The following is a 25,484-nucleotide window of genomic DNA, read 5'->3' on the forward strand; positions in this document are numbered from 1 at the left end:
TTCCAGTTGAGCTATTCCAAATCCTGAAAGATGATGCTGTGAAAGTGCTGCACTCAATATGCCAGCAAATTTGGAAAATTCAGCAGTGGGCACAGGACTGGAAAAGGTCAGTTTTCATTCCAATCCCAAAGGCAATGCCAGAGAATGCTCAAACTACCGCACAATTGCACTCATCTCACATGCTAGTAAAGTAATGCTCAAAATTCTCCAAGCCAGGCTTTGACAATATGTGAACCGTGAACTTCCAGATGTTCAAGCTGGTATTTGAAAAGGCAGAGGAACCAGAGACCAAATTGCCAACATCTGCTGGATCATAGAAAAAGCAAGAGAGTTCCAGAAATCATCTATTTCTGCTTTACTGACTATGCCAAAGCCTTTGACTGTGTGGACTGTGGAAAATTCTGAAAGAGATGGAATACCAGACCACCTGACCTGCCTCTTGAGAAATCTGTATGCAGGTCAGGAAGCAACAGTTAGAACTGGACATGGAACAACAGACGGGTTCCAAACAGGAAAAGGAGTACATCAAGGCTGTATATTGTCACTTTGCTTATTTAACTTATATGCAGAGTACATCATGAGAAATGCTGGGCTGGAAGAAGCACAAGCTGGAATCAAGATTGCTGGGAGAATTATCAATGACCTCAGATATGCAGATGACACCATCATTATGGCAGAAAGTGAAGAAGAACTAAACAGCCTCTCGATGAAAGAGGAGAGTGAAAAAATTGGCTTAAAGCTCAACATTCAGAAAACAAAGCTCATGGCATTCAGTCCCATCACTTCATGGCAAATAGATGGGGAAACAGTGGAAACAGGCAGAATTTATTTTTTTGGACTCCAAAATCACTGCAGATGGTGACTGCAGCCATGAATTAAAAAGACGCTTACTCCTTGGAAGAAAAGTTATGACCAACCTAGATAGCATATTCAAAAGCAGAGACATTACTTTGCCAACAAAGGTCCGTCTAGTCAAGGCTATGGTTTTTCCAGTGGTCATGTATGGATGTGAGAGTTGGACTGTGAAGAAAGCCGAGCGCCGAAGAATTGATGGTTTTGAACTGTGGTGTTGGAGAAGACTCTTGAGAGTCCCTTGGCCTACAAGGAGATCCAACCAGTCCATCCTAAAGGAAATCATTCCCGAATGTTCATTGGAAAGACTGATGCTGAAGCTGAAACTCCAATACTTTGGCCACCTGATGTGAAGAGCTTACTCATTGGAAAAGATCCTGATGCTGGGAAAGCTTGAAGGCAGGAGGAGAAGGGGACGACAGAGGATGAGATGGCTGGATGGCATCACCGACTCAATGGACATGCATTTGAGTGAATTCTGGGAGTTGGTGATGTACAGGGAGGCCTGGCATACTGCAGTCCATGGGGTCGCAGAGAGTTGGACAAGACTGAGTGACTAAACTGATCATCCAAAATTAGCATACCAAAATATGGTTTGTATCCCTAGTGGCTCTGGGGACCATTATGTTCTTTTCCAGTTTCAGAAATCAACCATTCAGATTTCAGAAGGGGAGGAAGTCCTTCTGCTTCTATCACTGATATTTCTCTTGCGTTTCTGTCTCTATATGTGAAAAACCACAAATTCACACCAATACCTCAATTCCAGTACAACACAGGATTTGATCCATTATTTTATTTCTATATGTGTAAATCCTTTCTCCAGCAGTGAGAAACCTGGCTTCCATTCTTTGTAATTATTTGTGTTTGTAAGGTACATAGTGGGCTTCCCTGGTAGCTCAGCTGGTAAAGAATCTGCTTGCAAAGCAGGAGACCCTGGTTTAATTCCTGGGTTGGGAAGTTCCCTTGGAAAAGGCATAGGCTACCCACTCCAATATTCTTGGGCTTCTCTGGGGGCTCAGATGGTAAGGAATCTGCCTGCAATGCGGGAGACCTGGGTTTGATCCCTGGGTTGGGAGGATCTCCTGGAGGAGAGCACGGCAACCCATTCCAGTATTCTTGTCTGGAGAATCCCCATGGACAGAGGAGCCTGGCAGGCTATAGTCCATACATAGGGTCACAAAGAGTCGGACACGACTGAGTGACTAAGCACAGCACAGGGTACACAGTACTTTCAGAACTACTAATCCACGGGTCTATGTTAACAGCAAAATTTTATTAACTAGAATATTTGTTTGTATAAATATATAGAAGACATATAGTCCAAATACAGCATTCAAACATTAGTTGAATTGATTTTTTTCACACTTTATGGTGATTATTTTATAATCAATATAGTTTATTCTTATTTCTATTACATTTTGGATTTTCTCTCCATCCTGTTGATTATATTTTATGTTAAAGAGTGTGTGAAATATTAACAAAAATCACAAAATAAAGCTATGCAAATGAAGAAGTCACTCCCCCCACGCATTTATTCCTATCATTTTGACACTCCCCATCCCCCCCTTCTGTGCCCACTTACTCTATGTAACCAATCTCTTTCGTTTCTGTACACTTTTCATATGTGGCATGTACATTTTTCCATAAATGTGAGGGTATTGGGTTGGCCAAACACTTCATTACGTAGTACAGAAAAACCCGAACAAACATTTTGCCCAACGAATACATGTGTATTTTTTTTTTTTTTTACATAAAAAATAGGATACCAAATCAGCTAAGTGAAAATGAAAGTGAAGTTGCTCAGTTGTGTCCTATTCTTTGCAAGCCCATGGACTGTAGCCTACCACGCTCCTCCATCCATGGGATTTTTCAGGCAAGAGTACTGGAGTAGGCTGCCATTGCCTTCTTCACAGGATCTTCCTGACCCAGGGATCGAACCCACATCTCCCACATTGTAAGTGGACGCTTTACCATCTGAGCCACCAGGGAAGTCCTACCAAGCCAGTTAGGAGGAGATAAAAAAGTCAAAAAACAAATGAGAATATAACTGATTCATTTTGCTATTATTGTTAAAATCTAATTTTATAGGCAGCTGTTTTCAGAAATTTTGCTTTGTCTTATCGTTTATCTGGCCTGAGTCTAACTAAGGTTATGTATAAATATTATAAAATATGATTTTATATTTTATTTATTTAAATCACATCCATATGTTTGTTTAGATAAGTTCTTTATTCTTAAAGTTGTTTGCTTTTGTTTAAAGAAGAGGTTGGAAAACAAAGGTAGATGTCAAGTTTTGAATTCATTCTAAGGAGTGACAATGTTGTTTTGGCATGTTGTTTCAGGAAACGTAACTATTTTAATCCAGACTAAATCCTGTGGTTGTACAGCTTTCAAAATCTTCAACTTGATTCATTTAATTAAAGGTAACGTGACACGTTTGTATCAGTCCAAAGTTGTCATTGTAGACTATGCTGCTTTTGTAAGTTGCTGTATGAAAGAGATCTCTGTAAATATCCAGGAAAAAAAGGTTCATTATTGTTGGGAATCAGATGTATATCTAACACGTCTACAGTCTCCCTCTTGGTATGTGTCAACTAAATGATGCAGCTTTTCTCCATTTAGTCCCACACAATGCAAACCGGGCATTTCAGTAAATTTTGCCTTCACACAGGCAAGTCGCCTTGCACTTTTCCTTGAGCAATTCGTGTTCACAGCCAGCTGTTTTCTTCAAGGAATCACAGTTACTGAGGAGATCTTCATACTCGCAAGTATTGGCTGTAACAAAACAGACGAGTTAACATCATTATCGTTTTCCTCAGTAGCAACAAAGCAATCCACACATTCAAAGTGCGCACAGAGGCAGCAAGACTGGATAAGCGAGTCAGGGTCACATCACCACGAAGGGCCTTTCACTTCTTCAGAGACATACGAGGTGCCTTAGCTGAGTGCGCTGATCAACCACCACTTTTTCTTTGCTCCCTTAGCAAAGAGTGTGAAATGAAAATACCTGCAGACTCTAATATGGGACATAGCAGCCACACAGAGCTATTTAAACTTAAATTATTCTAAATTAGGCAAAATTAAAAATTTGGTTCCTTAATCTTACTAGCCACGGTGTTCAAAGACCACTTGAGACCAGCAGCAACTAGTAAGCTAGTCTGGTAACAAACACTGGCTATTCTATGTCTTGTCTCTTAGCCCTGTCCATTGTTCCTCATTCACTTTGCCAGTAATGCAGTCAAGACATTCAATTTCTTTATTTGGCTTCACTGAGTCTTAGTTGTGGCATGTAGGATCTAATTCCCTGACCAGGGATCGAACCCAGGCCCCCTGCATTGGGAGGTTGGAGTCTTAGCCACTGGGCTACCAGGCAAGTCCCTCAATTTCTTTTCAATTCATGTTTTTCAACAGTTTTCTAACTAAATTCCATCCAATAATTTCTACACACCATTGCTAGAAAGCTGTTTATAAAACATTATTCTGACCTTGTTACTCTTTTGTTGAAAACCTTTGTAATTGTGTGCTTATTGCTAATAGGATACATTCCAAGCTCCTTAGCAAATATAGCATTCAGTAGAGGTAGAGGTATTCCACATTTTTTTAAGTTGATATTTTTCCTCTAGTTGATTTATAGTTCTGACATTATCAATATTCTGAATTCTAGTTCTATAATTCAGTAAGAAGGAATGTGGACTATAGATGAATTCAACTCTACTGTTGGTAATAATTTTAATAAAAGTATCCCAACTATAAAAAGCCAACAGCTATTTTTGTTTCAGATCATGACAACTTTAGACATGACATTTATGACATTTATTTTATTCCTTCCCTTTCAACAATATGTTCGTGGACTCTATGAACCAATATCAAGTACAGGTTGGATTTTATCATTAAAAATGTGTATACAATCATGATTAAATTATAGGATGGTGATCATTGATTATGTTAATCACCATGCTTCCAATTATACTATAGAAAAAAATGCTAAGTCATCATGAGGGACTCATTTGCACAAAAAGAAATATTTTGTTTGTGTAGACTGAGCCATAATGTGGTCTCACATCCTTAAATTTATACATTTTGCTCTTTCAAAATACAATCTTTGGTGTAATGGTATTAATGTTGATAAAATAAACTATCAGAAGCATGGATGAATAGCTATTAATGAGCTCTCCATGGTCACAAAAACAAATGAATTCTAGATGTTTCATTTCATCTTACATGTGGTAATATAGGCATACCTCATTTTATTTCATTTCACTTTATTGTGCTTTGCAGATATTGTGTTTTGTTTTTTAAAAATTGAAGGCTTGTGGTGACCCTGCATCAAGCTAATCTATTAGCGTCATTTTTCTGAAAGTACTATTTATGTTAACTTAAGTACATTGGTTTTAGACATAATACTATTTCACACTTAATAGACTACAGGATAGTGTAAAATAGTTTTTATGTGCATTGACAAACCCCCAAATGTGTGTGACTTCCTGTAGAGTTACCTCTTTCTTGTGGTGAGGTATGTCTCTATTCTTTTAATTGCAAAAAATAAGAAGGTTATTGAAGTGTGTAAAATATTTACTTACACTCTGTTGAGTAATCATTTTGTCTTTTGCATAAAGACATTATTTAAGTTTGTTAGGAGATTTCCTAATCCATAAAAAGAAAATTAAATACCAATTCTTTTTTTTAATTAAAAAAAAATTTTGGACCACTTTCTGTGGCATGTGTGATCTTAGTTCCTTAACCAAGGAACAAACCCATGTCTCCTGCATTGGAAGCACGGAGTCTTAACCACTAGACCACCAGAGGAGTCTCAAAATATAAATTCCTGACTATAATACAAGTTAATCATTTCAAACTTACTGCACAATCCATTGTCACAGTTACCAGGGCAACTGCCGCAAGGTGCTCCTTGTTGGTAAGGGGTATTCTTTTTACTCACGTTGTTACCACTGCGATTTAAAACACACAATGTTAAATATTTTTCACTTTGCTGTTTGGTTGCCAAGAGCAACATCAACCACTCCAGGTATGATAGGTTATTAAATGTTTTTAGTTATGTTGACAAAACTGAAAAATTACAACTCCCAACACGTAGATAATTTAGATAACATCCAAATTAAGGAGACACTTCACACACATTGACCCATCTCCTTGACTCTAATTCTTCAGGCTGAGCAACTAAGTTGGCATCATTAGTTTAAAGCTTTCAGAGTACATTTTTGTGGCAACATGCTTTTCATCTCCACTTGTTGTTTAGTAGCTAAGTTGTGTCTGATCCTTTGTGACCCCATGGATGGTAGCTTGCTAGGCTCCTCTGCCCATGGGATTTCCCAGGCAAAAATACTAGAGTGGGTAGCCTTTCCCTTCTCTAGGGAATCGTCCCAACCCAGGGACTGAACCCAGGTCTCCTGCATTGCAGGCAGATTCTTTACCATCTGAGCTACCAGAGAAGTCTCAGTCAAACTGGTAAGGCTGCTCACCTCAATGAGCTGACTAGGAGTAAATATATCCCTTACAGAGACAGAGGAAGGTCCTGGTGGTAGAGGGGTTGCAGTATAAAAAAGAAAACTCAAAGTTACAATATAATTTTATATTTAAAAGAGGATAAATACCATAATTTCTCTACTATGAACTAGGGACAACAAAGCTCCCATATGTATATCACATTAAATATGCATATATTTAATTTCTAGATGATATTCTGATCCTTAAGTGATTTATGATGTGTATGTCTGTGGGTCTGAAAAGCTAGGGGAGGCTTGTGAGTTTCCAGAGGTTGTATGTGAGAGATTTTTACATTTACTAAAAAAAGAACATTAGTTTTAAAAGTTTTGATAAGTACCAATATCCGGGGTATAATCAATTACAGTGACTAACTTGTAATTCACTGATGATCATTATCCTATTGACTGTTTATGTAATTCATTGGAAAATACACGGGAATCCAAATCTAAGCAGTGTCAAGGGGGTCAAGGGCCCAAGGCAACGTATCTGCAGCTCAGTCTCCCTGCACAGAACACAGCAGTATGCGTGGTGGCCGCCCTTGGAGAAATGATGACATGGATACAAAAGTGTTCCAGAGGTTCTCTCACACCTGCTTTTCCTCATTATGCATGCCAACTCTCACTTCAAATGCCTGGCTCCAAATGCCTCGTCTCTCACAGCCAGGCAGTGAGTTTGGATACATTCTCCATCTTTCCCCCCATTTCTGTGTGGTCCTTCTATGTACGGTAGCTGTTCAATCAGCCCGCACGTCTTCTTCAGGGGGACCTGCTCTGTATGTAGGTGCAGATTCATTGTCTCCAGGGGAGGAGATCAGTTCAGCATCTTCTTAGGCCTCAATTGTCCTCCAAATGACCTACCAATTCTTTCTATTAATACTAAACTCCAATAGGTGTTCACAGGAAAATGACTTTGGAGGCCACACTCCTCAAACAGGAAGTTTATGTGCCTGGTCACCTATGGTGGCTTAGTCACTAAGTCGTGTCTGACTCTTGTGACCCCCCCCATGCACTGTAGCCTCGCAGACTCCTCTGTCCATGGGATTTTCCAGGCAATAATACTGGAGTGGGTTGCCATTTCCTTCTCCAGGGTATCTTCTCGACCCAGGGATTGAACCCAGGTATCCTACATTGCAGGTGGTCTCCTGCATTGCAGGCAGATTCTTTACCAACTGAGCCACCTATAGTATCAAGTAAACCCTGTAGGAGGCTTGGCTTTGGGGACCCCCCTGCCTGTAGTAGTAAAGAATTCCAAGTTTTAAAAGAAATCAAGACTAACAGATATCTTAAGGTTAGGTCTTCAATGTATTTGTAGGCTTTGTTCTGGATAACTTCAAACATTTTACTTACTGAAAGCATGTTTCTTGCTATAAATAAAGACATTAAGCATTGTTCATTATGGAGTTTTTTGTGAAAACTTCTGAGAAACAAAAGCTTAAGCTGTTACCTTTTTTGGGACTCTGAAATGTATTAAAGATCTCTTGAAAAACCTTTGACACCCCAAAGAATGAATCATTTCTAATGATAATAATGTGCATGGTTTTTAAGATAGGTAGGAGTTGGAACATTTTAGCAGAAAGGGCTGAAATCACAATTTATTATCCTTTATTTTCTACTCTACTACTACCTCTTGCTTAGCCAACAAGCTTCCACCTTCCTAAGATGTGAAATTAGCAAGAATTAATGACACCAAATCTAGAGAAATGTATATAACACGTGCTCAGGGAATAACCTTGAGCTCTAGGGAAAGGGGATTGAGAGAAAAGACATCAACTCATAACTGAGGAAAGTGTTTCAGGAACTGAGAACTTGATCTCTTCTCTGGTAAGCTGAATGTATCTCATTTTAAAAAGCATTTCCAAAAATGTATCCCTTTCCTTTATTGAAATAGGCTTTTTATTTTGATTGGTTAAATATAAGACTATTTTAAAATATTAAATTGCCAATGAATTATTGGTATAAAGTTTAAGGTGTATACTTACGCGGGACAGTATTGGCAAACGTAATAGTATTTTAGACTCTCTTGATTGGGGCAGTAGGCAATTCCACATCCAACACGGAAAGATGAGTACCAGACAAGCTACAGATGCATAAGGGAATACATGAGAGTACATTAAAGAAGAGGGATAAATATTAAAATGCAAATAACAGCAAATATAAAACAGCGACTCGTTCTTAGCCATATGCCTTATGGAAATATTTAAACTCCTGAAACAAAGTCACAAACTTTACAAATATTACATTCCATGTACATTCACTACCTTATCCATTTCTAATGCTGGAAAAGTACAGAATGTACTTCCCTGCTAAGAATTTTGCAGAGCATGGTAAAAATGGTTTGAAATGAAATACCAGCCAGATGACAGGATTCTATTATACTCAAGCTCTTCTAAACTGAACATTGGAGTTGGTCATCATCTGGAGAAGCTTTCTCTTAGAGCATCTGTGGCTGAAGTTTTTCATTTGTTCTGCTTACCTGAGTATAATGCCCAACAATTGCACCGGCGCTCTTTGGTCCTGAACCATAGATAAAATCGTGGTGCTCGTTAAACCAGCTTTGGATTGCATCTGACCAGGATGTAGGGTCACTTGACATGTACAGATTCTCACCACATTTCGTACCTAAGGAGGAACAGATCATCATGAAGACAACAACAAGCATGCCAAGGCAAGAGAAGTCAACTATATGAACACAAGAATGTTACCCTTCAGACTCTGCCTATATGTTCTAACTGTAATACATTAAGAAAGGGCTTCCATTCCTAATCAGTTACAAAGGTAAAGAGAAGACAGATCTACCTAGCCCACTGAGCCTGGTCACAGCGTGCAACCTTTGAATAGGTCAAGAAGACTTTATTCTGACAAGGACCGACTGTATAGCACAGGGAACGATACTCAATATCTTGTAATAACTTAGAAGAGAATGTAGAAAAAAGAATACATATATTTATATATATGTATATTTGAATCACCTTACTGTACACCTGAAACTAACACAACATTGTAAACCAACTTTATTTCAATAAAAATTAAAATGAAACAAATCCTCCTCCTTCTGGACTGTCAAAGATGCCTTCTTTTTCACACTAAATCCTTTATATGTATAATGTGTGTACTTTTGGCTTTGTATTATAAGCTTGAGTAAGGCAGCAAACAACTTCTATTATTTCTTTTCTCTTACTCCCCCTCAGTAGTGATTTTTCACATATAAGAGCTAGAATAAAGATTTATGATTATGATTTGTGTAAACTTTGGGGGAAAAAAAAGTTTATAGGCAGTCTTTTTTGTGTGTGTGTGTGCCACAGGGCATGTGGGAATTTAGTTCTCCAAACAGGGATTGAACCCAAGCCCCCTACACTGGAAGCTCTGAGTGTTAACCACCAGGGAAGTCCCCAACAACAGCCTTTAAGACCTCTAATCAAGAGGCAACTGACATCAGGAGGAAGACAACTTTCAAAACTTGTTGATCTTTCCTTAATCAATAAATCATAATGTCTCAAAGCCAGACCCTCCTCAGGGAGTTAGGCAGGAAGGACTTTGCAGAAGGTGACATCGGCAGAATGTTGGGACAGGAAGCTTTGACCTCTCCTACCCTCAACAGACACACTGACTCAGCAACAATTCATGAACTGATTGCCCTCGTGAGAAATCAAGAAACAAATTTTAAAGCTTCATCCTCTGAAGGATATACAACCAGACTCCCTGAAGTCTGTACGGAAATTGGAAAACCCTTTTGCAAGAGTCCCTACCCTCAGCACAGTGCCATATGGTCAGAAGAGACTCCCTACCTTCCAGATTCTCCCAGAGGAGGGAAGGGGTTGGTTCATGTGTACCGCAACCCAAATTTTCCAAGGGGACTCCCCACAGGGCTGCCTTGTCTTGCTAGAGTTGGAGCTCTAACAATTGGGTAAAAAAGGAGATGGTGACGGGGCTGATAGATCCCATAACTCCTCCTGGGTCAGCGCCAGAGCAAACAGATGAAAAATCTTAGCTCTGAGCTCTACTCTGGGAGGTAGAGTTGATCAATGTGTACAGTGCTCCAATTTCTCTGGGGTTACCGAAAAAACTGGCACCTTCCTCGCCAGTCCTAGAGCACTGTCTTGCTCCCTGGGGGAGAACAGAGTTGGCAATTTGGATTGAGAGATATATCATAACCCTTTTCTACAGCTCAGCACAGGGTAAGCAGAAAAAGACCTCAACTGCCTGCTTCTCCCCAGGGAGGGAAGAAGTTGGTTTGGTTATCAGATGCCACACATTTTCCAGAGGCTGCCTGAGCAACTGCCTCTGGACTTGCCTGATTTGGAATGCTGACAAGACCTAGCATAAATTCACGGTCTGGGGCTAGTAAGAACAGAGACAGAGATTTGGGCTGGCGGTTGCCATAACTTCCCTTCCTGGTTCAGCACAGAGTGAACAAACAAAATACCCTAGTGGTTAGCCTTTCCCTGGGGAGAGAGAGAATTGGATGGAACGTCCAGAAATCCATTTTCTTTTTTTTCTGGGAGCTTCCTGAGGAAATGACTGAAAATCTTTTCTGACCACAATGGACTTGAAGAGGCATTTTTCCAAAGATAATGTACAAATGGCCAACAGGTATATGCAAAGGGACTCAAAAGTCAGTAATCATCAGGAAAATGCAGATCAAAACCACAGTGAAATATATGACCTTACCCCTGTCAAGATGTTATTAAAAAAAAAAAAAACAAAAGACAGCATGTGATAGCAAAGGATGTGGAGAAATTGGAATCCTTGTATATTCTGTTGGTGAGAATGCAAAATGGAACAGCTGCTGTGAGAAACAGTATGAAGCTTCCTCAAAGAATTAAAAGTAGAACTACCAAATGATCCAGCAGTCCTGAGTTTGAGTATTTATCCACAAGAACTGAAATCAGGATCTCGAGGAGATATTTGCACTATTATGATCATTGCTGCACTATTCATGACAGCCAAGATGTGGGAACAACCCAGGGGTCCACCACCAGATGAATGGATAAACAAAACGTGGTCTATACATACAATGGAATATCATTCATCCTTAGAAAAGAAGGAAATTCTGCAACATGCAACAGCATGGATGAGCCCTGAGAACATTATGCTAAGTGAAACCACCTAGTCACAGAAAGACAACCAGTGCCTGATTCCATCCTTGTGAAGTAGCTCATAGAATCTAAAAGTGGCATGGTGGTTACATTCATAGAATCTAAAAGTGGCATGGTGGTTGCTGGGCTTGGGGGAAGGGAGAATGGGGAGTTACTAAATAATGGGCATAAACTTTCAGGGAAGCTAGATGAATAAGTTCTAGATATCTGATGGACAACAAGGCATCTGTAGTTAAGAATACTGTATTACATATTTAAACATTTCTTAAGAGGGTAGATCGCATGTTGAGTCTTTACTATCGTAATATCTTTTTTAAAAATTGAAAAAAATGTGTTCTTACCACAAAAAATAATTTGAAAAAGAAATAAGTGCCTTGTAGTCCAGAAAATTTTCCCTACCTTTTTTTAGCCCTCATTTAATATTTACATTTTGGTGACTTGAAATACAATGTCTGTGTGCTGCTTAAAGAGAGTATAAAATGTTTGTGAATGTCTCCTTTAATAGGGAAAGACAGAAACTAAGAATCTAACAGTAGACTTGGATTTTTAAGGCCATTTGTTACAATACTCTACTGAATGCAGTCACTTCTTGTAATTTCATAATTCTTGCATCCAACAATATAAACAATAATAATTCTGCTGAAATAACAGGTAAACCATTCACTGCTTTTAAACTGGGCTTGTCTATGTACATATCATGCTTGATAATGTAAAATATTTTATGTAACATTTATGCATACAAGTTTTTTTTCTTCCATGGTTTTTATGATCCTTGATATGTCTTATAATTTTTTTGTGTCTATTATTCTACACATTATAGGCACATAGTCTATATGAAATATTTGAGTTTGTTATCAGAAATTTATAAAATGAATCAACACACCCAAAATATTGATCCTGATTTTCAAAATCTTATATATTTTTAGTGTAAAATTTAGCAACAATTCAACATATTTTAATACATTCTGGGAATGCAAAATAAATGGATTTCAAAACACCAAACAGCTACACAAAAAAGGCAAAGGGTGAGAAATTAGGAATCCTGGTTAATTTTCCAATGTATGACACTCTTTCCTGTTATGTTTTTGCATAATACATTCCTTCACATCCTTAGTTTTCAGTCTTGAAAATTGGAAAAATGATTATGCATGATCTCTTTACCATGATCTGGTCAAGAGGAACAAATGAGATGCTGCTTAAGAAATAAGTCTGCATAATGGAAACAATCAACAAACACAATATAGTAGTTTCCTGTGTACTAGTAGTGACTTCACTTTCACTTTTCATTTTCATGCATTGGAGAAGGAAATGGCAACCCACTCCAGTGTTCTTGCCTGGAGAATCCCAGGGACGGGGAGCCTGGTGGGCTGCTGTCTATGGGGTCACACAGAGTCAGATATGACTGAAGTGACTTAGCAGCAGCAGCAGCAGTACGTATCTAGTACTAGTATGTATCTCTCTATATACAGACACTTTATTTTAAAAATACAGCCATATATTTATTCGCAAAGTCTTCTTAGTACAATGCCCCAGAGTGGTCTATCTTATTTGTCCAGTATTTTATTTGCTCATTTATTCAGGAAACATTCATTGATTTACGTACTGGTCTTTCGTTCATTTGGACTGCTGTGTTCTAAAGTGCACTTGTTTGCCCACTTCTGGGCATTTGCTGTCACTTCTCTGCTCCATTCCTAAACGTCCCAAGAAAAACAAAATACACAAAGATTCAACTCCAATGAAGAACACGCTTTAAAATCTGATTGGTAGGCTGATTTTGCACTACTTTAAAACATCTGTAGATATGCTAGGTTGGCCAAAAAGTTATATTATCATCTAAGTTATAATATTACCTAATTGTCATTGGGATTAAAATATCTTTTTATTTGCATATGTGTGTCTTTATCTGCCCCAGTGCAGATAAAAGACATACAAAGACAAGTCCCCAGGTGATATATTTAATGAAAGAAACACCTAAGATAGTACAATATTATCTATGATAGCGTAGCAGCCACACCCAAGATCTTTTAGTAATGGTGCTACTCTTAATACTAATTAACATGTGAGGGAGTGTAACTACATTTCAACAGTAATAAGCGGACACAGGGTATTGCCAATTCCATTTGTAGCCCACTGTGTCCATATGGGAGATGATAGTTTTTATGGACTATTTTCTGGAAAATGGGCTGTTATGATTATCACCCTAAAAGGCATTGATCCTGAAAGATAGATTTATTCATTTTTGACTGAGGAAGATAGTGAACAAAAAAAAAAATGTAATGACTTCACATTTGATGTCTGAAGATTTGGCTTCTCGGTCTGCCTTCCTGATTTTATTGCCTTATAACTTTGACAAGCTATTCAACCATTATAAAGGGAAACTCATTTCTGCCCTGCTCAAGACACTGCTAAATGAAATTAAAAAATAGAGACAGAAATTTGTAAGCCACAAAATTTTTAAGATAGGCCAGTTACCAGCTGCTTACTCGTACCAACTCTGGCTCACACTACTTTCTTCGTATTCCTGCTTCTTACCATCTTTAGCATGTTACTGGCAGGTGGAGAGACTGATTTCCTTAGTTCATTGTGTTTATTTACAATTTCTCTTTGGACTTGAGTTTGAGTGGTTATCAAAGCAGTAAAGGATGGATCCTAAAGGAAAATAAAAGTAAGGTTATTTTTTAAAACATTTTTAAAAAATTACATTTAAGAGGCAATAAGTTAATTTAAGGAACCAGGGATTACTTTACAAAATGTTCCATTCAGGACACCTTGAATTGGTAAGCATTGTCAATGAGCTGAGCCAAAGTAACAACAAATAGGAAAGAGATAGCTTGAAGCTTTGAGAATGGGGATGTTAATTCACAGCATGACAAATTAAAAACTCTTCTGAGGCCACAAATGCCAATTTTGAGTTTCAGGGGAACTCTCAATGTGATTTTTCTCAATATATGAGTGATAATGCTTTATAATATTTTATAATTTGCCTACAAAGGCATACAACAGGAACATTAAGACAGATTTATCCACATGCTGCAGCAGGCGGATAAGAGCGAGATTCAAGAATCACCCTGGACTTTAAGGTTAAGTTTGATCTGACCTGGTATCGGTTCTTAGAGAAGGAATGTCTTTCAGTTCAGTTCAGTCGCTCAGTCGTGTCCGACTCTTTGCGACGCCATGAATTGCAGCACGCCAGGCCTCCCTGTCCATCACCAACTTCCGAAGTTCACTCAAACTCATGTCCATCGAGTCGGTGATGCCATCCAGCCATCTCATCCTCTGTTGTCCCCTTCTCCTCCTGACCCCCAATCCCTCTCAGCATCAGAGTCTTTTCCAATGAGTCAACTCTTTGCATGAGGTGGCCACAGTATTGGAGTTTCAGCTTCAACATCAGTCCTTCCAAAGAACACCCAGGACTGATCTCCTTTAGAATGGACTGGTTGGATCTCCTTGTAGTCCAAGGGACTCTCAAGAGTCCTCTCCAACACCACAGTTCAAAAGGATCAATTCTTTGGCACTCAGATTTCTTCACAGTCCAGCTCTCACATCCATACATGACTACTAGAAAAACAATAGCCTTGACTAGACAGACCTTTGTTGGCTGAGTAATATATCTGCTTTTCAGTATGCTATCTAGTTTGGTCATAACTTTCCTTCCAAGTAGTAATCATCTTTTAATTTCATGGCTGCAATCACCATCTGCAGTGATTTTGGAGCCCCCCAAAATAAAGTCAACCACTGTTTCCCCATCTATTTGCCATGAAGTGATGGGACCAGATGCCATTTTCTGAATGTTGAGCTTTAAGCCAACTTTTTCACTCTCCTCTTTCACTTTCATCAAGAGGCTCTTTGCTCCTCTTCACTTTCTTCCATAACGGTGGTGTCATCTGCATAGCTGAGATTATTGATATTTCTCCCGGCAATGTTGATTCCAGCTTGTGCTTCTTCCAGCCCAGCGTTTCTCATGATGTACTCTGCATATAAGTTAAATAAGCAGAGTGACAATATACAGCCTTGACGTACTCCTTTTCCTATTTGGAACCAGTCTGTTGTTCAATGTCCAGCTCTAACTGTTGCTTCCTGACCTGCATATAGGTTTCTCAAGAGGCAGGTCAGGTGGTTTGGTATTTCCATCTCTTTCAGAATTTTCCACAGTTTGCTGTGATCCACACAGTCAAAGGCTTTGGCATAGTCAGTAAAGTCAATAAATGTCTTTAGATTAAGAATGTTTAGGGTCAGCCAAAGTGCATTCAATATTCTAGTAAAATGATTCTGTTATAGGTAGATTTTATGGAATCATTCAAAAGACCCCATTAAAAAAAATCTCCAAAGCCATTAGAAGGAAGCAAAGCCATCCAATCAGTGTACCATCTCTGGCTTTGTTCCTTTTAGTAACAGAAATATAACTGATAAGGTATTAAACCAGGTGCAGATATTCTTGGTGTATCATTGTGTGTGTGTGCTGGGGGAGGGTTGAGTCCTAAACCTGGAGATGGAATAGGGTGTGTGAATTGTTCCCACAAGGTCTAACAATTGGATAGCCCAAATTTACAAAAAAAGGCTGGTATTACATGAGCATGGGTAAAATTTTGAAGTGTAAGTCTGAACAGATGGGGTACTTTGTTGATTTTCCCTTGACACCTTGGGATAAGTTCTCTGCTCAATACTAGAGAGTATTGAGTCCCATCAATTCAGTTCAGTCACTCAATTATGTCTGACTCTTTGAGACCCCATGGACTGCAGCACACCAGGCCTCCCTGTTCATCACCAACTCCCGGAGTTTACTCAAACTCATGTTCATTGAATTGTTGATGCCATTCAACCATCTCCTCCTCTGTTGTCCCCTTCTCCTGCCTTCAGTCTTTCCCAGAACCGGGGCCTTTTCCAATGAGTCAGTTCTTCGAATCAGGTGGCCAAAGTATTGGAGCTTCAGTTTCAGCATCAGTCCTTCCAATGAACACTCAGGACTGATCTCCTTTAGGATGGACTGGTTGGATCTCTTTGCTGTCCAAGGGACCCTCAAGAGTCTTCTCCAACACCACAGTTCAAAACCATCAATTCGTTGGTGCTCAGCTTTCTTTATAGTCCAACTCTCACATCCATGCATGATTACTGGAAAAACCATAGCTTTGACTAGGCGGACCTTTGTTGGCAAAGTAATGTCTCTGCTTTTTAGTATGCTGTCTAGGTTTGTCATAGCTTTTCTTCCAAGGAGCAAGCGTCTTTTAATTTCATGGCTGCAGTCACCATCTGCAGTGATTTTGGAACCACTCCCCCCTCCTACAAAAAAAAACAAAAACAAAGTCTGTCACTATTTCCATTGTTTCGCACCTATTTGCCATGAAGTGATGGGACCAGATGCCATAATCTTAGTTTTTTGAATGTTGAGTTTTAAGCCAACTTTTCACTCTCCTCTTTCACTTTCATCAAGAGGCTCTTTAGTACTTCTTTACTTTTTGCCGTAAGGGTGGTGTCATCTGCGTATCTGAGGTTATTGATATTTCTCCTGGTAATCTTGATTCCAGCTTGTGCTTCATCCAGCCCAGCATTTTGCATGATGTACTCTGCATATAAGCTAAATAAGCAGGGTGACAATACACAGTCTTGACATACTCCTTTCCCAATTTGGAACCAGTCTGTTGTTCCATGTCTAATTCTAACTGTTGCTTGTTGACCTGTATACAGATTTCTCAGGAGGCAGGTAAGGTGGTCTGGTATTCCTATATCTTGAAGAATTTTCCACAGTTTGTTGTGATCCACACAGTCTAAGGCTTTGATGTAGTCAACAAAGCAGAAGTAGATGTTTTTCTGAAACTTGCTTGCTTTTTTCGATGATCCAATGGATGTTGGCAATTTGACGTATGGTTCCTCTGCCTTTTCTAAATCCAGATTGAACATCTGGAAGTTCTTGGTTCATGTACTGTTGAAGCCTCGCTTGGAGAATTTTGAGCATTACTTTGCTAGCATGTGAGATGAAAGTTACGACCAACCTAGACAGCATATTCAGAAACAGAGACTCATGCTTTTTAATGCATCACTGACTCAATGGACATGAGTTTAGGTAGGCTCTGGGAGTTGGTGTTGGACAGGGAGGCCTGGTGTGCCTCCCAGTTCACGGGGTCGCAAAGAGTTGGACATGACTGGGTGACTGAACTGAACTGAACTGACTGCAATTGTGTAGTAGTTTAAACATTCTTTGGCACTGCTGCTGCTGCTGCTGCTGCTAAGTCACTTCAGTCGTGTCCAACTCTGTGCGACCCTATAGAAGGCAGCCCACCAGGCTCCTCCGTCCCTGGGATTCTCCAGGCAAGAACACAGGAGTGGGTTGCCCTTTCCTTCTCCAATGCATGAAAGGAAAAGTGAAAGTGAAGTTGCTCAGTTGTGTCCAACCCTCAGCAACCCCATGGACTGCAGCCTACCAGGCTCCTCCGTCCCTGGGATTTTCCAGGCAGGAGTACTTGAGTGGGGTGCCATCGCCTTCTCACTGAGCCCCCTCAAAGCTCTGCAAATACTGTGAACATAGGTCTGACTACATATTATCACCATCATCTCATGTGTCCGTTTCTCCTGTCTGCTTATTATGTTCCGAAGTACAGGGACCAATACTGAATGAAAATGAATCCAGTGACATGGGTCTTTGTTAGAGACACAGAAGGAGAAGATGATGTGAAGATGGAGGCAGAGGTTGCAGGGATGCAGCCACAAGCCAAGGACAGCAAGGACTGGTGGGAACCACCAGAAGCTACTAGGACAGAGACACTGAACAGACTTCCTCTTTGATCCTCCAGAGGGAGCACAGCCTTGCTGATACCTGGGTTTCACACTTCTGGCCTTCAGAACTGTGACAGAATACATTTCTATTTGCAAAGCCACCAAAATTGTGTTAATTTCTTTACAACAACCCTAAAGACCTACTACATTAATTTTCGAGATCATTTCATCATGTACCTAATATAAAAATACTGAATTTTTTTTTTTTAATACGAAATCTTTGACATTTGGTCTGTATTTTATCTTGTTACAGAAAAGTCACATTTCAAGTCTTCACAACAGCCTTGTGTGACTGATAGCATCCTTAAACTTTCATCTAGATAATTAAGTTCTTTGAGCTATGAGTGGGTACTCTGTGATGTACCAGACACTCACTTTTTCCACTCTCCACTTTTCACTTTTTGCCATCCCAAAGAGTTCTGGAAAGATTTTTGATTTTAACCTTACCTTTCCTTCGGTGGGGAAAGATGGAAGCAGCACAGCGGTCAGAAACAGCACCACTGGGAGTAAAGCCATTGCTAGGAAGTAAGTCAAAGAGAACACAGATCTGCATCAAAACATGTAGCACAGGGACCTTTGACTAAGACGGAAGAACGAATGTAATGATATTGGTTATTTCAACTGAGCTGTGATTCCCAAATGCATAAGTAATATAATAAGAGAGAACTACCATACGGTGCCAGAGGAATCAGTGGAACCACCCTGTCTCTGATAGAAACAATAAAGTAAAGAACTTGACAGTTGCCTTTGAATTATACCTGTACAGGCAAGGGACATACTATCTTTTTTTCTGCCCAGTTCTATTGCTCCTGAACTCATCAGAAAGAAAATACGGGAAAAAAACAGATTACTTCACAGATAATTATGATCCTGCATTGAATGCTGAAGGCAAGAGAAGAAGGGGATGACAGAGGATAATAGGGTTGGATGGCATAACTAATTCAATGGATATGAGCAAGCTTCAGGAGATGGTGAAGGACAGAGAAGCCTGGTGTGCTACAGTTCACGCGGTTGCACGGAGTCAGATACAACTGAGCAACAGAACAATAGCAACAATTGATTATTCAGTTCAATTTTGGGGAAAGCTTATTTTCAGTGTATACCATCTTTTAGTTTCCTCTTCTCTATGAAAACTAGATATTTGTCTTTTATTTACAAACAGCTCTAATCAAGATTTCAGGGTTGTAACTACACAGAAATAAATGGATAAATACTTTATTAGCAGTTATTTCTCCAACGGAGGCATTAGAAGTGATGTTTATTTTTTTTCCTTATACTTGTCTATATTTTCAAATTTCCCAGTATAAGAAAAATGCAAATAGAACAAATGTACTGAAAGTCCAGGCTGTTCAAATCTACTGAATCCATGATTAGGTAGATTCATGTTGATGTATGGCAAAACAAATACAATATTATAAAGTAATTAAATAAATAAAATAACCTTAAATTAAACCTCCAATTAAAATAAATAAATTTATATTAAAAGGGTATCTTTTATTAACTTTTAAAACCACATTTAGTACTGGGTTGCCCAGGGGTCAGAAAACTACATTTTATCACCATCATCTCATCATGCGTCCATTTCTTCCTCAATGTGTCAAAAAATCCTTGGTCCTTTAGATGAAGCAACAAGAACTAAGTTTAGGAAGAACTCATATTCCCTCTCCACTATTAGTCATATAAACTGCTCACTTTGTAAATTAAGGAATGATACCTTGATTAGCTCTCTTCCTATGAAATTAGTACTCCTAAATTCTTGGAGGGAAAGAAAATTCTAAATTATTTATCTGCAGTACTTGTGAAAGTCATTCAGTCATGATCTACTCTTTGCGACCCCATGAACTATATGGTCCATGGAGTTCTCCAGGCCTGAATACTGGAGTGGGTAAGCCTATTCCTTCTCCAGGGGATCTTCCCGACCTAGGAATTGAACTGGGGTCTCCTGCATTGCAGGTGGACTGTTTACCAGCTGAGCTACCAGGGAAGCCAGTACTTCTTAGGTCTTACTAATTTGTAAAGAGTAGACAATTGATACTTATTTTGTGTGTTGCCTTTCTTCTCAATAGTATGATCTTCAAAGGGAGGGGAATGAACATTTATGGATAGTTTGTGGTAAAATGCAATGTCTAATTTCACTCTCATACCTTGGTGGGTATGGCGGTATTTTACCAATGAAAGGACTGAGGCTTAGAAGAGTTAATCGACCTATGCCAATGAAAAGTTCTAAAGTAATGTTAGAAATTAACCTTCATCTAATTATGATGTCCACGTCAATGAACATTGAAAGGAAAACATAGTTTCAACTGGGAAAAATCAATCATTTTGCAGTCTAATGGAGATACTTTATTTTAACAATCCCTATGTTAATATATAAATGTATACGTTCGTAATAAAAATCACTAACATGGAAGGGTATATAATATATACAAATTGTCATATTTTACATTTTTCTAGGAAATATAGTTTTAGTATAATTGTTTCAAAGTAAAAAATAGGAACTTGTATATTCAAAAGTTGGAAACTTTTGGAAAAAATTTTCCAAAAAAATGGAACCTTATATTATGTATTTTAGAATCAGATGTAAAAAATTCACTTGTTTCAACTTGACATAGTAAGAGTAGAATTGACCCAAGATCATTCTCTCAATAAACACTTATCCATTAAGCTTGAAAATCAAGGTTATATTTATTAAACATATGATTTTACCCCTGGCAAAATAAAAATGATTGACAAAATGTTCACATTTAAATAAATGAGTTATGCCTTACTGTTGGTTTTCAGAGCAGGATGAAGAGTCTGCTTTGTCTGTAGGAAGAAAAAGGGTGCAGAGGATATTAGAGCACAATATATATTACATCTATTTCTGTTTTAGAACATTCTGGTTTGCAAGTAAATCTAAATCAGTACATTTCCAAAGTAGAATTTTTTTTTTACGCCAATGGCTTTCAATTTCATTGACAGTTATCTGATGTTTTTTTTTTTTTTGATGTTGTTTTTGACATTATTTAGCTTTCACTTTGGAGAAGGCAATGGCACCCCACTCCAGTACTCTTGCCTGGAAAATCCCATGGAAGGAGGAGCCTGGAAGGCTGCAGTCCATGGGGTCGCTAAGGGTTGGACATGATTGAGCGACTTCACTTTCACTTTTCACTTTTCACTTTCATGCATTGGAGAAGGAAATGGCAACCCACTCCAGTGTTCTTGCCTGGAGAATCCCAGGGATTCTCCTATGATGGGCTGCTGTCTATGGGGTCGCACAGAGTCGGACATGACTGAAGTGACTTAGCAGCAGCAGCAGCAGCTTTCATTTAGCTTATAAGATGAATAAGTTAAGAACAGGGCTTCCCAGGTGGCTCAGTGGTAATGAATCTGCTTGCCAATGCAGGAAATGCAGGAGACACAGGTTCAATCCCTGGGTAGAGAAGATCCTGTGAAGGAGGAAATGGCAATCCACTCCAGTATTCTTGCCTGGGGAATCCCTTGGACAGAGCAGCCCGACAAGCTACAGTCTATAGGGTCACAAAGAATCAGATATGACTGAGCAACTGAGCATGCACACAAGTAAAGCATATTCTCACTCTCCTTTTGCACACTAAAATCTCAGTTCAGTTCAGTTCAGTTGCTCAGTTGTGTCTGACTCTTTGTGACCCAAATACCACAACACTCCAGGCTTCCCTGTCCATCACCAACTCCTGGAGTTTACCCAGACTCATGTCCATTGAGTCGGTGATGCCATCTAACCATCACATCCTCTGTTGTCCCCTTTTCTTTCTGCCTTCAATCTTTCCCAGGTTCAGGGTCTTTTCAAATGAGTCAGCTCTTTGCATCAGGTGGCCAAAATATTGGTTTCAGCTTCAACATCAGTCCTTTCAATGAACACCCAGGACTGATCTCCTTTAGGATGGACTGGTTGGATCTCCTTGCAGTCCAAGGGACTCAGGAGTCTTCTCCAACACCACAGTTCAAAAGCATCAATTCTTTGGTACTCAGCTTTCTTTATAGTCCAACTCTCACATCCATACATGACCACTGGAAAAACCATAGCCTTGACTAGACGGACCTTTGTTGACAAAGTGATGTCTGCTTTCTAATATGCTGTCTAGGTTGGTCATAACTTTACTTCCAAGGAGTAAGCATCTTTTAATTTCATGGCTGCAATCACCATCTGCAGTGATTTTAGAGCCCCCCCAAAATAAATTCAACCACTGTTTCCACTGTTTCCCCATCTATTTGCCGTGAAGTGATGGGACCGGATGCCACAATCTTTGTTTTCTGAATGCTGAGCTTTAAGTCAACTTTTTCACTCTCCTCTTTCACTTTCATCAAGAAGCTCTTTAGTTCTTCTTCACTTTCTGCCATAAGGTTGGTGTCATCTGCATATCTGAGGTTATTGATATTTCTCCCAGCAACCTTGATTCCAGATTGGGCTTCTTCCAGCCCAGCATTTTTCATGATGTACTCTGCATATAAGCTAAATAAGCAGGGTGAAAATGCACAGCCTTGACATACTCCTTTTCCTATTTGGAACCAGTCTGTTCCATGTTCAGTTTGAACTGTTGCTTCCTGACCTGCATATAGGTTTCTCAAGAGGCAGGTCAGGTGGTCTGGTATTCCCATCTCTTTCAGAATTTTCCACAGTTTATTGTGGTCTACACATTCAAAGGCTTTGGCATAGTCAATAAAGCAGAAATAGATGTTTTTCTGGAACTCTCTTGCTTTTTCGATGAACAGCAGATGTTGGCAATTTGATCTCTGGTTCCTCTGCCTTTTCTAAAACCAGCTTGAACATCTGGAAGTTCATGGTTCACATACTGCTGAAGCCTGGCTTGGAGAATTTTGAGTACTACTTTACTAGCGTGTGAGATGAGTGCAATTGTGAGGTAAGCCTACCCAATTCAATAGCTGTTTTAGCTGGTATAGAAAGCCTGGTATAGAATACTCAATAAATGGAAATGATTAATATTTTTATTATTATCCTTTGCAATGAGTGGTAGTCTGCTGAGATTGTACTCTTTCTCAGTAAATCACGCTGTTTGAATTGCTGGTTTTAGAAGTGTTTATAAAACCTGCATTTACTTCCAGGTATCAGAGGAAAAAATCATTGTAATCTAATAATATATTCCTACATTTAAGGCCCAGCGCCACTGGAGACTTTCTGGCTAACTGTAGGAAAATGATCTAACATCCTCATCACTCACTGAAAGACACACATGAGCCTGGTGATTTTGTATAGCTTAATCACGTTATAGGTTTGTATTAGGTAACCCGTAATTCCATAATTCAATAGACAAAAGATGCCACATACTCTTCTTTGCCTCCTTCCTCTCCCCACTCCCTCACTCACCCAGCCTATAATCCTTTTTGTTGCATCAATGAAAGCGATGATACTTTTTGTGAGAGTGTATTTAAAGAAAAGTTGCTATTTTATTCCTTTAAACCCACATTCATGGATCCCACTATTTTCCTTAATACTTACAAATGGAAAAGCACTGTGCCCTTTCGTATGTTTTAAGACCAGGGTGACATGGTTCTTCTACAGTGTCTGCAGGAAGAGCATGGTGTTTGGTTTCATAATCCTAGAGCAAAGCAAAAGAGAACATTTAAAATAAAGACACAAAGAAGAGGTGTGTGTGTGAAAGTGTTACGTGCTCAGCTGTGTCTGACTCTTTGTTACCCCACGGACGATAGCCCAACAGGCTCCTTTGTCCATGGAATTCTCCAAGAAAGAATATTGAGTGGGCAGCCAGTCCCTTCTTCATGGGATCCTCTTGACCCAGGGATCAAAACTGAGTCTCCTGCATTGCAGGCAGATTCTTTACCATCGGAGCCACCAGGGAAGCCGGAAGAAGAGATAGGTAGTATCAACAATCTCTGTCACAAACTTAAAACTTGACTCAATTATTTAGTTGATATTTTCTCTCATAATTTACTGCATTTATTGGATCTTACCCAGTAAGACCATAATCTTCTGAGATCAGATTGTGTTTTGATGTCCTGGTATTTCCTTCACACATTAACAAAGACGTGGCCTTCTTAAAAAAAGCTGTTAACTGTTGGTTGTCAACTAAAAGTTGTTAATGGTTGAATAATTTTATTGGAATACTACAGTATATTGTGATATTTTGAAGACTTCAAAATATAAATATAACATGTAAAATATATTTTGAAGACTCCCAACTCCTTATTTATATTTCCAACCCATACACTCTCTAGAAAGTAATTTCTATATATAGTTGGGCATGTATTGATTGGATCTAGGGGGAGGGTCCACCTATATTTATTCATATCTTTTCCTGGAAGCCAACAGATTACATAAAATCCAGAAGAGTCCACAGCCATAATTCTAATTGTTTATAATAAACAGTTTCTAATAACTGTTCATTCAAAACATAAATAAAAAAACCAAAGCTCTTAGTTTGATCTCATGAAAAGCCAGAGTTAGAAATGACTTCAGCCTTTTGCTATGTCTCAGAGTGTTTCACATACATTGAACGATTTACTTTTCAGATAGTGAAAGAATTTCACTAGGACACCCTGGAGAGGATGTCGAATCTTTGGTGCCTGGGTGTGTGCTATGTAAGTCGTTTCAGTCTTGTCCAGCTCCTTGCGACTCTATGGACCACAGCCCAGTCAGGTTCCTCTGTGCTAGGCGCCGAGCAACAAAACTGACCCTTTCATCTGTTTGAACTGAAACAGCTCATGTACCAACCTGAGAAGAGGCGTGGAGGATGAGAAGACCCCTCACCCCTTCGAACTCATCCCACTTCCCAGCCCTGGACATTTTCAGTTTTCCAGTCCACTCTAATTCTTACCCTGGTTGGAGAGCCGAGATCTTCTGTTGCAGAGCGGCCGCCAGACGCCCGCTGGCTCGCCCCTCCTGCTGCGGTTGTAAAATACCGCACCAGCCACGTGGGGGCGACGTCACCAGGCTTTATGACCTCAGCGCAGTCACAGGCCAATTGAATTATTCGCTCAACTCCCTGGACTCCTTCCAGGGACGCACCGTGAAAACCCTACACATTTACCATCATTACCATCACTTGATGAAGAAAAATAAATTTATGCTCACACACCTAAACAGAGCAGTAGTAGGAGGAGGAGGATGGAGATATGAGGATTCAAAATGCCCAGAAGGTGGCTGAGAAAGGAGGCACTCCTTTCCAAACAGGATCTCCTGAATTAACAGAATCTAGGTCGCTTACTCCTTGGAAGAAAAGTTATGACCAACCTAGATAGCATATTGAAAAGCAGAGACATTATTTTG

General features: G+C 39.4%; 1 protein-coding gene across 2 annotated transcripts; it reads right to left on the reverse strand.

Annotated features, from left to right (window-relative positions):
• Positions 1-3,062: 3,062 nt before the first annotated feature.
• On the reverse strand, positions 3,063-25,138 carry CRISP2 (cysteine rich secretory protein 2). Of its 2 annotated transcripts, XM_061398388.1 has the most exons (10): positions 25,033-25,138; positions 23,697-23,796; positions 20,989-21,025; positions 18,668-18,738; positions 13,985-14,101; positions 13,056-13,143; positions 8,830-8,975; positions 8,336-8,433; positions 5,713-5,801; positions 3,063-3,627 (listed from the first exon to the last, which is right to left on the reverse strand). In XM_061398388.1, the coding sequence occupies exons 4-10, from the start codon at positions 18,734-18,736 to the stop codon at positions 3,500-3,502; spliced, it is 735 nt and encodes a 244-aa protein (XP_061254372.1). In that variant the 5' UTR covers positions 18,737-18,738; positions 20,989-21,025; positions 23,697-23,796; positions 25,033-25,138; the 3' UTR covers positions 3,063-3,499. The 2 variants fall into 2 exon arrangements, with proteins under 2 accessions (XP_061254372.1, XP_061254373.1); XM_061398389.1 differs by lacking the exon at positions 20,989-21,025.
• Between the last annotated feature and the right edge of the window lie 346 nt (positions 25,139-25,484).

The sequence above is a fragment of the Bos javanicus genome, chromosome 23 (assembly GCF_032452875.1).
Source record: "Bos javanicus breed banteng chromosome 23, ARS-OSU_banteng_1.0, whole genome shotgun sequence".
Taxonomy (NCBI): domain Eukaryota; kingdom Metazoa; phylum Chordata; class Mammalia; order Artiodactyla; family Bovidae; genus Bos; species Bos javanicus.

Excerpts from the sequence above, each read along its gene's own strand:
- CRISP2 (XM_061398389.1), bottom strand. The coding sequence starts at position 18,736 with ATGGCTTTACTCCCAGTGGTGCTGTTTCTGACCGCTGTGCTGCTTCCA. Across the intron at positions 14,102-18,667 it reads CTTTCCCCACCGAAGGAAAG|GATCCATCCTTTACTGCTTT; the intron begins GTAAGGTTAAAA and ends ATTTTCCTTTAG. Across the intron at positions 8,434-8,829 it reads TTGTTGGGCATTATACTCAG|CTTGTCTGGTACTCATCTTT; the intron begins GTAAGCAGAACA and ends ATGCATCTGTAG.